Source organism: Dromaius novaehollandiae, chromosome 4, assembly GCF_036370855.1.
Source record: "Dromaius novaehollandiae isolate bDroNov1 chromosome 4, bDroNov1.hap1, whole genome shotgun sequence".
NCBI classification, from domain to species: Eukaryota; Metazoa; Chordata; class Aves; order Casuariiformes; family Dromaiidae; genus Dromaius; species Dromaius novaehollandiae.
Window position 1 is genome coordinate 74,739,596 of NC_088101.1, and position 12,734 is coordinate 74,752,329.

The 12,734-nt window shown below is 38.0% G+C and overlaps 1 protein-coding gene across 1 annotated transcript in view; it reads right to left on the bottom strand.

Moving 5' to 3' along the window:
• The window catches only part of JAKMIP1 (janus kinase and microtubule interacting protein 1), a 131,962-nt gene that overhangs the window by 73,772 nt on the left and 45,456 nt on the right, over positions 1 to 12,734 (bottom strand). Inside the window, exon 4 of the mRNA XM_026122004.2 lies at positions 7,892 to 8,386. Within this exon, the coding sequence (XP_025977789.1) occupies positions 7,892 to 8,386 (495 nt within the window). The remainder of the gene's footprint in view (positions 1 to 7,891; positions 8,387 to 12,734) is intronic.

Genomic DNA, 12,734 nt, shown 5'->3' on the forward strand with positions numbered 1-12,734 from the left:
ACAATGCTACAGGGTGACACAAACTATCTGACACTCATTTTTGCTTGTATTTAAAGCATTTTAGAATTCTTTATACAATCAAGCAAGGTACAATTCAATATAAAAGGTCTGTGATAGGAAGGCAGTGGAGCAAGGTAGGGTTAGAACTCGTTTTCAGTAAAGGTGCTTTTAGAAGACATGTAATATAAATATCCTCCAAAAGAGGATTGTAAAGAAAACAAGGTTATTCACCAGCAGCTGCAGAAGCAAGTCACTGAGAAATCACCTTGGATAGCATGAATAACTCCTGTGCAGTTGGTAAAAATTACAGCTTTCTAAAGTATCATTTCTTAGGTAATGGATTTTGTACCGTAAAATGTTAGATGCTGAACACAGCAATTACCTGTATTATATCAACGAAGAGTTAGCATTTCTGCCTGTGTTAAAATTACAGCTTCTTAAGAACAGGTATCTAACAGCCTTCTAACAGCCATGAGAAATGAGCAGAAATAGGTGTTTTAATAATATTTATCAAATATGAAAGAAAACCAAGCCAACCATCGGAAAAAGTATCCCCTTGCCAATTATCCCTCACTTCAATAGCTATAGCACAAGAAAGTCAGAGACCTGTAGGGGAACTTTAGCCTCTCACGAAGTTGAAAGAGAAATTCCCAGGGAATTAAAAGCTAGATGTATCAAGGCAATGACATACTCAGTTTACAAAGTGGAAAAAGCCAGCTGCTGCACTGCCAAGATCTTCCTCTTTACCCATTCATATCAAAGTTATCTCCTAGCCAACTGCAGAACAAAATTTTACAGTGCTCTTCTCCAGAAGAAAATGAATTCATCTTTATACTAAATGGTTGACACTGAAAATAGGGATATCTTGACAGGGGAATTGCTAGTTACTATGGGAAAAAAAAAATAAAAAGCAGAAAGGAGAGGCTAAAACAGTTAAAGAGGGAACTAAATGGAATTAACATGTTTTAAGCTTACAAAGGGACACTAACAGCCAAAAAAGTATTCCATACTGAAGGCCCACTCAAAGCAAGGAACCAAAATATTCCTGTGTTGTGCACAGCACTCTGCATGAGATTCACTCACCTCTTTATTTAAATGTTTGCTGCTTATTTAATCTAAAGTTTAGGAGGAAGAGGGGTAAAAGCTGCCTGCCTGCCAGCCAGCCCAGTGAAGAAACAAGGGTTATATATACACATACTTAATGTTTGAGCTAAGCTTTCTTCCTTCCATATGCAACATTTTCCTCCAATATCTTCCCCCCCCCCCTTTTTTTTTTTTTTTTAAGTGTGTCAAATCTCAAGGGTAAAGTATATTAGAAGTTTTGATCGATTATACAAGAAACACTACATGAAACACTACATGGGCAGACAATTCCACAACTCTGCAACAGAAGGTTTCACGCATCTTTCTCAAAAGCACCTTACATTGTTACAACTGACTACAACCTCTACTACTGCATTTCTCCTATTACCTATTATTCCAGCTTTAAATGGTCACTGACAGAGCTATAAGAAACAAGTACGCAAAAGGAGGAAAAGGTAGAAAGACTAAGTAATCCAAACATAAAGAGTTTTTTGTCCAGATGCCACACCATACACCATTTGCGTGGGGTTTTGAAACGGTATAAGGAATTACATATTTTTAAAGAGAGGTATAAAAAGTCAGATTTCTGACCTACATATTGTGACAGAGTCTTAAGAAAATAGTAAGAATAAATGCAAAATGCTGAACCTGTACAACAAAGAGCAATCACTAGTCCCGTCTGGTTCAGAAAAGGGAACGCCCTGGTGGAAGGCTGCTCTGCTGGCTCCTGCGAGGACAAACACAGATCTGCAGCATGCTCAGACGAGGTATTATTTGCAGTACTAAAATGCTGAAGACGGTAGAAGGGACTTTGCAGGAGATTAGCTCAGCCTCCAAACGGAACTGAAAGAGGCTTCTCAAACAGATGGCAAAATTCAGAGAAGCAGCCCACAATTCAGTATCAGCAGCTGTGTGTGAAAGACATACACATGTATTTAGGTGAGAAGTTCCTAAGCAGCAGTGCTGCAGCATTCTCTGCGCAACCACGCATGACTGCGCACACTGGGAAGATTCAAGACTCAGCTTTCCAGTCTCAAAATACAAGACTTTGGAGAGAAAGCAAAACTCATACATGTATGCCACTGCACAAGTGAAGTGAAAAAGTTCAAGCACCATCCTTCTTCTCAGGTCTCCGGACAGCAGAGGAACACATCACCCTATGAATGGCCAGCTCGCCTCTTGTATTACAGAGATCTTTTATCTCTGTAAAAGTTCTATCTCCCCGCCTTGAATATGAGCTAAAGATACAAATTAACAGTCTTAAAATGGTGAAACCCTGGTGATATGAAGGCAGGGGAAAGTAGATGTTATCAGAAAGTAGTTTGATGCAACCACTGCAAAGCATGTAACTGAGTTTTCATGAAGGGTTAAACTTTTGCTTCTACCATTTTGCATGTTTTATTAAAAGAAAATTGCTGAATCTCTCAGAAGGTAAAAGTTTTTATTTGACTATCCAAGTGTTACCCCTTAAAAATAGAAGACAATAATGCATTTATCAGCTTCATCAACTACCCATAGGAAGAAATGGCATGCAGTTTCCTCAAGTTTGCAGATTATATCAAATTTGGGGAAGCAGTTGATACACTGGAGGACAAGGCTGCCATTTGGAGGGACTTTGACAAGCTGAAGGAATGGGTCAAAAGGAACCTCATGAAGTTCAACTACGGTAGATACAAAGTGCTGCACCCAGGATGGTTTCACCTCCTGCAATAGAACAGGGTGGAAGCCAACTGACCGGGGAGCAGCTTTGCAGGAAAAAAAAAAAAAAAAAAAAAGAAAAAGAAAAAAAGACTTGCATCTCCTGGAGGCCAAGTTGACCACTGAATCAGTAGCAAGATTGCAGCATGAGTGTTAACTTGATACTGGGGCAAATCAGGAAGAGTGTACCGATAAAGTTGTGAGGAGTGATTTAGCCTTTCATTAAGCACTTGTGAAACCACATCTGGAGTGGAGTGGCCACTTTTGGGTCCTCAACACAAAAGAGATATTGCCAAACTGGAGCAAGTCCGACAAACGACCAGTAGGATCATTATGGGGCTGGGGCATGGGACATTCAAGGAAAGGGTGAGGGAACTCTGCTTTGTCTAGCTAGCCCAAGGGAAGGCTGGGGGACAGATCAGAATTGCAGATTCCGATTCAACCATCTGAATGGGGGATACAGGGATGACAAAGGCAGACCTTCCTCAGAGATCCACAGCAAAGGGCAAACAGTAACAGTCAAAAGTTACAGAAATTCCACTTAGATAAAAGGGAAAGAAATTTCATAGTGAAAGTTGTTAAGCACTGGGACAGGTTGCCACAGAGACTGTGGAATCTCCATCTTTGGAGATTTTCAAATTTGACTGGATGAGGCCCTGAGCAACCTGATCCAACTTTGAAGTCAGCCCTACTTCAAGCTGGAAGTTGGACCAGATGACCTCAAGAGGACCCTTTATTCCATGATATTCCAATTTACTCGTGCAATGACAATACAAAGTAATACACTCGGGAATTATAGATAGACAAACACAATGGGAGCTATGCAAGGCTCACAAATACTAATCTTGGAAGGCCGTGAGTTCAAATTTGATTTTGTTCTGAACTGGAACAATCTAAAGTCTCTGATAAAGCTTAACTCTCAAAATGCATTTCAGAAGTCTTCACTTACGATATGAAATAGTGTTATACACAAGTACAAAACTGAAATCAAAAATCACTTGAATATTAATGGTATATAAACATACTTCAGCAGATATTAAGATGAGTTTTTTCCCTTGAACAAAAGTTTCAGTGAAATTGCATTGATTTTTCCCCTACAGGAACTACACGATTTATTAGGTTGAATTATATTCTTTCAGGTACTCCATTACATATATTTGGAAAACCCTAAACAGAGAAAGGGTTCTAAAAAGAGCTTTTTATTTCAAACAGCGAGATCATTTGGACTGAGAAGACTGAAGACACTTAAAATTGTCTATATAAACTTCACAAATCACAGCTGATCAGGACTGCTCCTAAAAAGCAGTTATTTTTACTTTGATTCCATTAATAGCATGAAGATTGTTTCCTTAAGAGTATGAATCTGCAGTAACAGATTCACATCAGTCTTTAGAAAATTTTGTAAGGTTATTTGAGCGTACAATTGAAATAAGCAAATCTAATTCACTTATGCACAGAATGAGAGCAATGGAATCTTTTGCAGTGATTTTGGGGGGCATGAAACAACGTAATTCAATATACATTTAGTGATTCTTTCTTGCATTACTTTCCAAAGCAAGCACTGTAAAGAGTCCACTGTTCATACCTCTGCAAAAAGCATATCTAAAAAAATGCCAAGTAATGGCCTGTTAAAACCTCTATTCACACAGCCCTGTAATGAATGAAACTTCTAACTAATATGATATACTATTCATGCCCTCTTTCACGGGTATGCTGCTAACAGAATAAGGTTGGCTTGTGGCCTTCCATGTGAATACACCATGTTGGCTGATTCAAGGCAAAAGAGGCAAACTTTACTTTCCACTGGAAACTTTTAACTTTATACCTTATTTTACAGCTGAGTAAGTCAGCTAAACTACAATTTTAACATAGGCCCAAGAAAAATCGACCAAAATATACTGTTATTTTGTGTATTTTTAAATTCGAGTAAAACATTAAATGCCCTCATTATAGCACAGTTCTTCTCCTTAAGCTACTTAATAAACAAAACTTCTCTTCACATTAAATCAGACTGGATTAAATTTATCTTGCATCAGCCCAGACCTCAGAGGGGAACGAGACATACTACTTACAAGCATGCTATCAGAACAGAAGTCTGGTGATAAAGAGTGATTTACGTACATACACACTTGCCTATGCAGCTCTCAGCAAAGTGTATTGCTTTAGGGCAGTTTATACTGAGGTTCCCCAAATAAAAAAGTGCAATTATGATTTTGCATATGCTTGTTTGAAAACCTTGAAACAGCGAACCAGGCTTGAACCTTTTCCCTTGAAGCAGAGTATTTTCCACCACAATTTGTTATTTCTGGGGTTTTTTTCCCTTCTTTTTTCCTGTTTGCACTAATTTTTATTTCTACTTTTAAGTATCTGAACCTCTATCAGCATAGTTTTTCTACTAAGCTCACAGAGCAACAAAACTATGCAGAAAGCACTAAAAAAAAAAATCACTGGAAAAAATTGTTACTGCTTTCTTATTTTCAAGCTGTCTCTTTACTTTTAAATCATCTCTGTTTCCCTTTACTCTCCAGTTACTAGCTAGTTTTACTTTCAGTTTCTTAGTTGCCAGCACATTGCTCATGCATATATTTTTTAAGTTAATTTATACCACTGTTATATGAAGTCTGACAAATTGACAAATTCGCATGCAATTTCATACTACACACAGAAAAAGAGTTTTATACTCTGACAAACAGTTATATTACTTTCCCATATTAGGCACTAGCACTGTCATCATTCATCTTGTTTGTATGAAGAAGGCTCACAGGGTATTTTCTGTAGCTCAATTCAAAACTCTGAAGAAAACTTCAAAAGTGGCAGACCATAATTTTTAAACACTGCCATTTGTACAATATAAGTCTGGCTGCTTACATACATAATGTAATTGTATCCATTTATTCATAGACAATAAATTGTTTTTTTCCTTTTTCTTCTTTGTTTTTGTACTGAAAGCCAAGAAAAAGCAAGATTTGGCTCAAATTAGTCAAGGGTATTAAAATCAACATTAAAAAATACTAACTTTTTTTTTAAGCTGCAATATTATCTATATGAAAAAATAAACCTGGAAAACTAATCTGTGACCTAAAAATACAAGATAAAACTACCAAGTCTGACAAGACAATCAGAGACTGAATCCCAAAATACTCTGTCTGAATTTGAATTACAGTATGGCCTGTGCACTTAGGCCATTAAGACCAAATATACTTTTCTCTTAATACTGCCATAAAATACAACACATACACCCTTTAAAAGCACATTTACTGAAGCTCAGTTATAGAACTGCCCTAATATTAATGATAACACTTGCACAAGACTAGAAACTAAAGAAACCAAATACCCCAAACCTACAGCTGATTGCTGTATTCAAAATTGAAGGCAAACTCCCCTTTTCACTAATTAAAGTGGGGGAAGAGGGGAATATAGTGATTCCATAATCTAATCCGATTATATAATCCCAGATTTACAGAGGAAGACAGAGGCATCTAGGAATTGTGCATCATTTTTTACATCACCCTGATGTTAAAGGCTGTGATATGTGATAACAACTCTATGACAAAAACTGCCTATATTATTATGAATTCCTAGAAGAAACACTTGTCTTCCATAAAAACAATGCATACAATTTCATGACAAAATTGAAATTCATAAACTGGAAGGCAATAAAAAGGCAAAAGGCAGGCGTGTTTACTGAAGCAGCCTACGACGACAGAGCCCGGGGTGCACAGACACATGCCTCACCTCATTATTTCTCGAGCTTCAGAAAGTTAAATTTAACTATAGGCCATGCTCTAGAAAAACACAGGCCACAACGTAGCAACCGTTTCTCCTTTTTACCAGTTTTAAAGTTACCTTTACTTTACAGCCATGATTTTAAGATTATAAATTTGTAGTATGGAACAAAATACGAAAGAAATTACACTCTCAAAAAACTCTCATTGCTAATTTCTGCAGCTGTCTTTAATCAAGAAAGTGACGTCTTCTGAGAGTTGATCGATATCCAATTTATTTAAAGCACAAATATTAACTGTATTAAAAGCTTTCATTGCCTCAGACAGAAATCACCACCGCAAAACAGTTACTTGTTTGTAGCTTGCCCTCACCACCATTTTTCCTAAGGGATACTTAGACAACAAAATAGCTGCATGAACATGAACTGGTAAAATATTTTTGCTTAACAAAGCTGATATTTTAAAGTCCAGCCTTCTTGAGGTAAATATTTTATATATTATTATAATTTTAGATTGCATTTGCATACCTATCGTGCTGCTAGTTCAGCCAGTTTAACCACCACACCTTGGCATACACATGGAAGGCATCATGGTACCAAACAGGAATGTCCTTTGATGATAAACTGCTGTAATGTACTACCAAGTACAGTCCATCTTATAGATTCTTTACATTTTACAAAGCAGCAGAGTTTGAAATATTCACAGCATCTCTTGTTAGGAAATACTGTTTGTTCTTCTGTTTTATAGAAACAAAGCAGTTTGTCATCTGTGCTGAAGTCCTATGAGGCATGAAGAAGCCTGCTACCCTAGGCCCGAATTTTTCCACCCTTAAAAGGCACAATAGGCAAACAAATTCTATAAAAACAGAGGAAATAGCAACAATTCTTAAAACTGAACAACCTGGAGAATGTTTCAGAAGGAGCAGAGACATCGTCTGGGTTCAGTATGATTGGTTCCCCACATAAAAACATAAAATCTCTCTGAAAGCTTAGTTTCCCCATCTCACAAAGGTGTTTTTCCTTGCAAAACGAACAATGCCTGACTGCTCTGATCACGGGGACCTTGTAGGGAAATATAGTTCAGGCAAGTAGGAAAGGGAAGGTCAATTTATTTTTTATTTGAGAAAACTCACCATGGAAAGTTTTGGCTCATTCATATGCTATTTGATGGGGCATAAAGCTATGGATTAGGTCAGGCCAGTCGGGGAACCGTGGCGCATGGGTGCTCTAAGGAAGAGGAAATGGTGGAAATAGCAGCTATTGTACCAGCCAGCAGTGATGCAAGATGTTACTGCAAAACAGGTCTGATACTCGTTTGTGGGCAGATACAGTAATAAATTTATTGCTGCTGTAAACTGAAATATGGATTACTTAATGTAAACTTACCAGCCTGCGGATATCCCTCTCGCATTCACGTTTTATTCTGTTAATCTCCTCCTGATGGGACTGATAAGCTGTGCGCAGGTCAGCGGCCTTCATTTTATCCGCCTGCATAATGTTGTTCAAAGCTTCCTCAAGCTGCTTTTTGCCAGATTTCAGCTCCAAGATCTCCTGCTGCAGCTTCATTCGTTCGCTGTCGAAGGCTTTCCGAGCCTCCTCCTTCGCTTCGTTTAGCAGCGCTGTTTTCACCTTGTCGGCTGCCCCGTCCCGCAGAACGTTTACCGTTGACTGCAAACGCTGGATTTCACCGTCCTTAATTTTTGCCATCCGCGCGACCTCCTGCTCATGCTGCCGGATCAGGAGCTCCCGGACGCCCTGAAGCTCCTTCATTTTCTCCTCGTGGAGCTTGGCTTTCAGCTCGGAAACATAGGCGGTGTGCTTGTGCTGCTCCTGCTCCCTTTCCTGCTTCACCTCTTGGATTTTCTCTCTCAATTTGCCCACCTGGAACATCAATATAAAGAACTGATTAACAAATGTTATCACACCTTTAAAAGTCATCGGGGGAGCCTTTTCTAGAGTTTTTTTTAAAACTTTTTCTAAATACTCAAAAGCAAAGACTGTACACATGACATTTTCTCTCACTAGTAAACAACTAGAGAGCTTGGGCTAGAAACAGGCCTCGTGCGCGCGTATGAAAGTCTGCTATGGAGACGTGCTACTGGCACAGATTACTCCCTTCCCAGATTACTCTCACCCATAACCTGTCTACTCTGCCCTATAAGCTGATGGAAAAGGAATTGCCTGGGAGAGAAAAGTTTGTGTTTACACTGGGAAGGAAATGCTAGAAAACTTTCTAGTATTTGAAGGACCATGCTTCAAGGATGCTCGGGGGTCTTAGATCTTCACACATATTAATTCAATTTATTCCCACAACATCCTGGTGTAGCTAAGACGCGCTATCACCATTTCACAGACGGGATGCTCAGGCAGGCACTGACTGACTTCCCCAATGAGCACACGCTGCCTTTGCCAAAGCAGGGATTTGAATCCTGAATTCCTACGTGCCAAGCCACTCCTCCACCTCTGACGCTTCCTGCTAAGCGGGTAAGAAAGGATCTTGCCTTCAAGGAACAGGAGAAAAAAATCCCATCAACAAATACGGCTTCTTATCAGTAGGAACACAGGGAATAAAAGCTAAATTAAAAGGAAAAAAATGACACTGATTTTGATTTCTTAGCTACTTCAATGTGAAAGTCTTTATTGGATAAGCACCAGGATGGGCCTTCTCAAAGATGCAGTTACTCAAGAGGCCTCAGACTGGACATCCCAAACTGAGGCGTTCAAAATCCCCAGATACTTCCAAAAAATGTAGGCCAGTGATTCTACGGGCTGATGAAGGCGGGGGGAGGAGGAAGGGTCTTATAGCCTATTATAGCAATATCCACTGTGATGAAACCTCATTGTAAAGTGATGCTCAGCAGGCTGCATGAGGAGCAATGCTTTTTCCAAGTGGGATTAGACATTAATTTAGAAGAAAAAAAGCCCAGAGAAAGGCTTGCTTCTCTATTATATTTACTGGGAAAGCTATAATGTATTCCATTACATTTAGGATGAAGGCATAATTAACTGTTCTTTGCATGGTTCTGCATTCTACAGTCAAAACAAAAACAAAAGTTTGATTAAACACAATCATACTCATTTAGAAAAGGCTCAGAAAACTCCATTACTTTGTTTATTGAAAGCAGGTTGTATCTAAATAGGCACTTTTGCATGTCTGTTTTAGGGAAGACAGGGCATCTTAACCCAAAAGCTTCAGATACAAGTTGTCAATGAATCCAGGGTTAATACTTAACTTGAATTACCATAAAATGAGACCAACAAGTTATTCATCAAACCCACTGATGCTACAGCACTGACTGCAGGATTTCCGGAGTCCAAACTCCACCTCAAGCCTTGAGACAGCAACGAGAGCAGACTTTCACCATGCAGAGGGTGTTACAACATATTTTCAACAGTAACTTTGAGAATCAATCAATGTAAACTGACCATTGGTAAAGAAAAGGGGGGAAATATCTACATTTTTGTGAAGGTAGTCTTCTGTGGACTATTTACAGCTGTGGAAAAGGCAACTGTTCTGAATCAGACATGATCAGAACTGGATTCTACTTCACAGATACTGCTGCCCTATTCCAGGATGATCCAGATAATACCACTTCTCTATGAAGACAGTAAAAAAATTTTTTTCCCCAAAAATAATGCCTCATTACTGGAAGTTATCTTCAGGAGTTATCCACATTTTTATGACTTCTGGTGGGATGACACGTAGTCTCAAGCCCGCAGTGGACAACCCTGATTTTCAGTGCTTGCGTTAGAGTGCCTCATTCCACAGGAGAATCTAGGACAAAATTAAGCCATTTATTCACCTATTTACTAACATAAGTAGCTGAACTTGAAGACAAATTTGCAAATGAACTAACACTCATATTGCCTTAAATCTATTAGTTATTTCTTTATTGATGAGAAAATTGAAATGAAACTGAGAAACCTAGCAAAAACTACACAGGTAGGCAAACTGTATAATGGTATTTATAAACAAGGTTAATATTCCTCCAGATATACACTAACTTAAAATTAGTCATAGTGTACATAAAGTATGCAACCGAAAGGCAGTTTTCAATCTAACACAATATGGAATGCAACTTCCCAAAGGCATTTTTAGTATGTGAGGAATGGATTCTGAAAGAGTACTGAGTTATATAAAATGGTATGTTTGCCTTTTTTAATTCTTTCATGCAACACAAAAAAGTAAATGAGTATCATCACTGATCTAGTCATTCCATTTACAAAACTTCAGCAAAAGCAATGTAAATTAAAAGAAAAAAAAAAAACTTCTAAAAACCCTGGAGACAACACTGCATTTTAAATGCATATCACTCTTCATGACCTGGCAAACAAGATGCATGCTAGTTTTCAAGGTTTTGATATTGAAATTTTAAAGTGTCTTCTCTTGTTACTACTTCTTGTAAGGGAAGATGGAAAATCAGATCTGTTAGATCTTCCCTGAAGATTATAAGTTGTCCCTTTCTCTCTCCCCCTTTCCCCTCCCCCTCACAATACGCAGAGCTATATACTTCTGACTTCCCAAACAACTTACCGAATGAAAAAAATAGCATGGCATTTTCCCATATGCCCAAGTCCCAATCTCAAAAAGAACTTGAACTTTAAAGCAATTTGTCTATCTTTAATTTCAGGGTTTTTTGGTTTGGTGGGGCTTTTGATGAAGAAGGCTGTTTTGTTCACAGGCACAGTCTGAAGCATAACCAAAAAATGAAACCAATATTAAAAGAGAAAGTCAGCCAGGATATGATGGCATGCATAAAACAGGGATTTTCTGCCTTTCTATATTAAATCTTTAATAATCTCATCACACTGATATAACATTGCTGCCAAAGCAGCAGCTAGCTTCTTGGAAGAAGAATGCCAAGTGGCATTCTTCCTTGCCTCTCTTATGCATTCATGAATGTGATATGTTTAAGTCTGAACTGTGCCTTAAAGACACCAATTTTTTAAAAAACATTACAATTACACTATTGCAGAATGTTTGTATCCTGCTTTGTTTTCTTTGACAAGATACTTTTATATTTCTCTTTCAAGTATGCAGAGTTTATTTTATGAACTAGAGACATTGAAGTAATTTTAAAATTATTGATTTCCTAAAAGGCAGCAAACTATTAAAAAGGTTTCCAAATGTTACTGCACCCTCTCAAAAATGTTATGGTAAGGAGTTACTATGGAGTTACTAAACTACTTAGTTTTTTTCCCTCTCCGATTTAAATGTAGATAATGCTTCATTCATGGCACAATATTGCATCCCATTAAAAAAACAAAACATACTGCCCACATACTCTTTTGCCAGAACCTCAGTTTGTGGTAGACAGTTTATTGCCCACTGTTTGCAAAAATAGATTACTGGGCCTGATGCTAACAAGACAAGAAAGCATTACCATTTACTTTATAAATTAAATGCAACAGCAACTTTCCTTCAACAAGAACAAAACATGAAGTCTGTATGCTTTTTTATAAAAAATATGTAAAACCTACTTCTTTTTCAGCACTCTTACAGTCTAATCTAATGGTCAGCCAACAGTATCTTTTCCATTATAATTTCAACATGCACTGGATCACGTCATTAAAAACAATTCACTTAAGCAAGACTGCTATGGATACTATCAGTCAAAGATATCATTATGAAAGAGAGAGACCTAACACAGCCCTCATTTTTGGCAACACATTAGCCAAACACTAAAACAAACAAAACAAACCAAAAAAACCCAACAACAAAATATTCATCACAGCAATTCAAGATACTTCATACAATGCAATTCTGAACTAGACGAATGAATGCTTGAATATATGGCAGGTGGTATAGAAGAATGAAAACCACGTGCCTGAAAAAAAAAAAATCTTCTATCTTTCCATAATGACTTTGGAAGCTCTACTATCTAAACTATATTACAGAAATCTACCCTTTGAAATATTTGCAAGCATCACCAAAAAAAAAAAAAAAAAAAGAAAAAATTACACTTACTAGTCTTCCACATACTGTACTTCGTAACTTCTGCTTGGATTTAGGGAACGTAGAGTCATAAGATTTGAAGGCTGAGGTTCGATGTGACCTCTGGATCATCTAGTCCAACCCCACTCCTCAAAGGAGGGCCAATTAGAGCAGGTTGCTTGAGACCTTGTCCAGATGGGTTTTGAATGCCTCCAAAGACAGAGGCTCCACAACCTCTCAGGGCAACCTGTGCCAGTGTTTGACCTCACAGCAAGACCTCACAGTAAAAAAGTT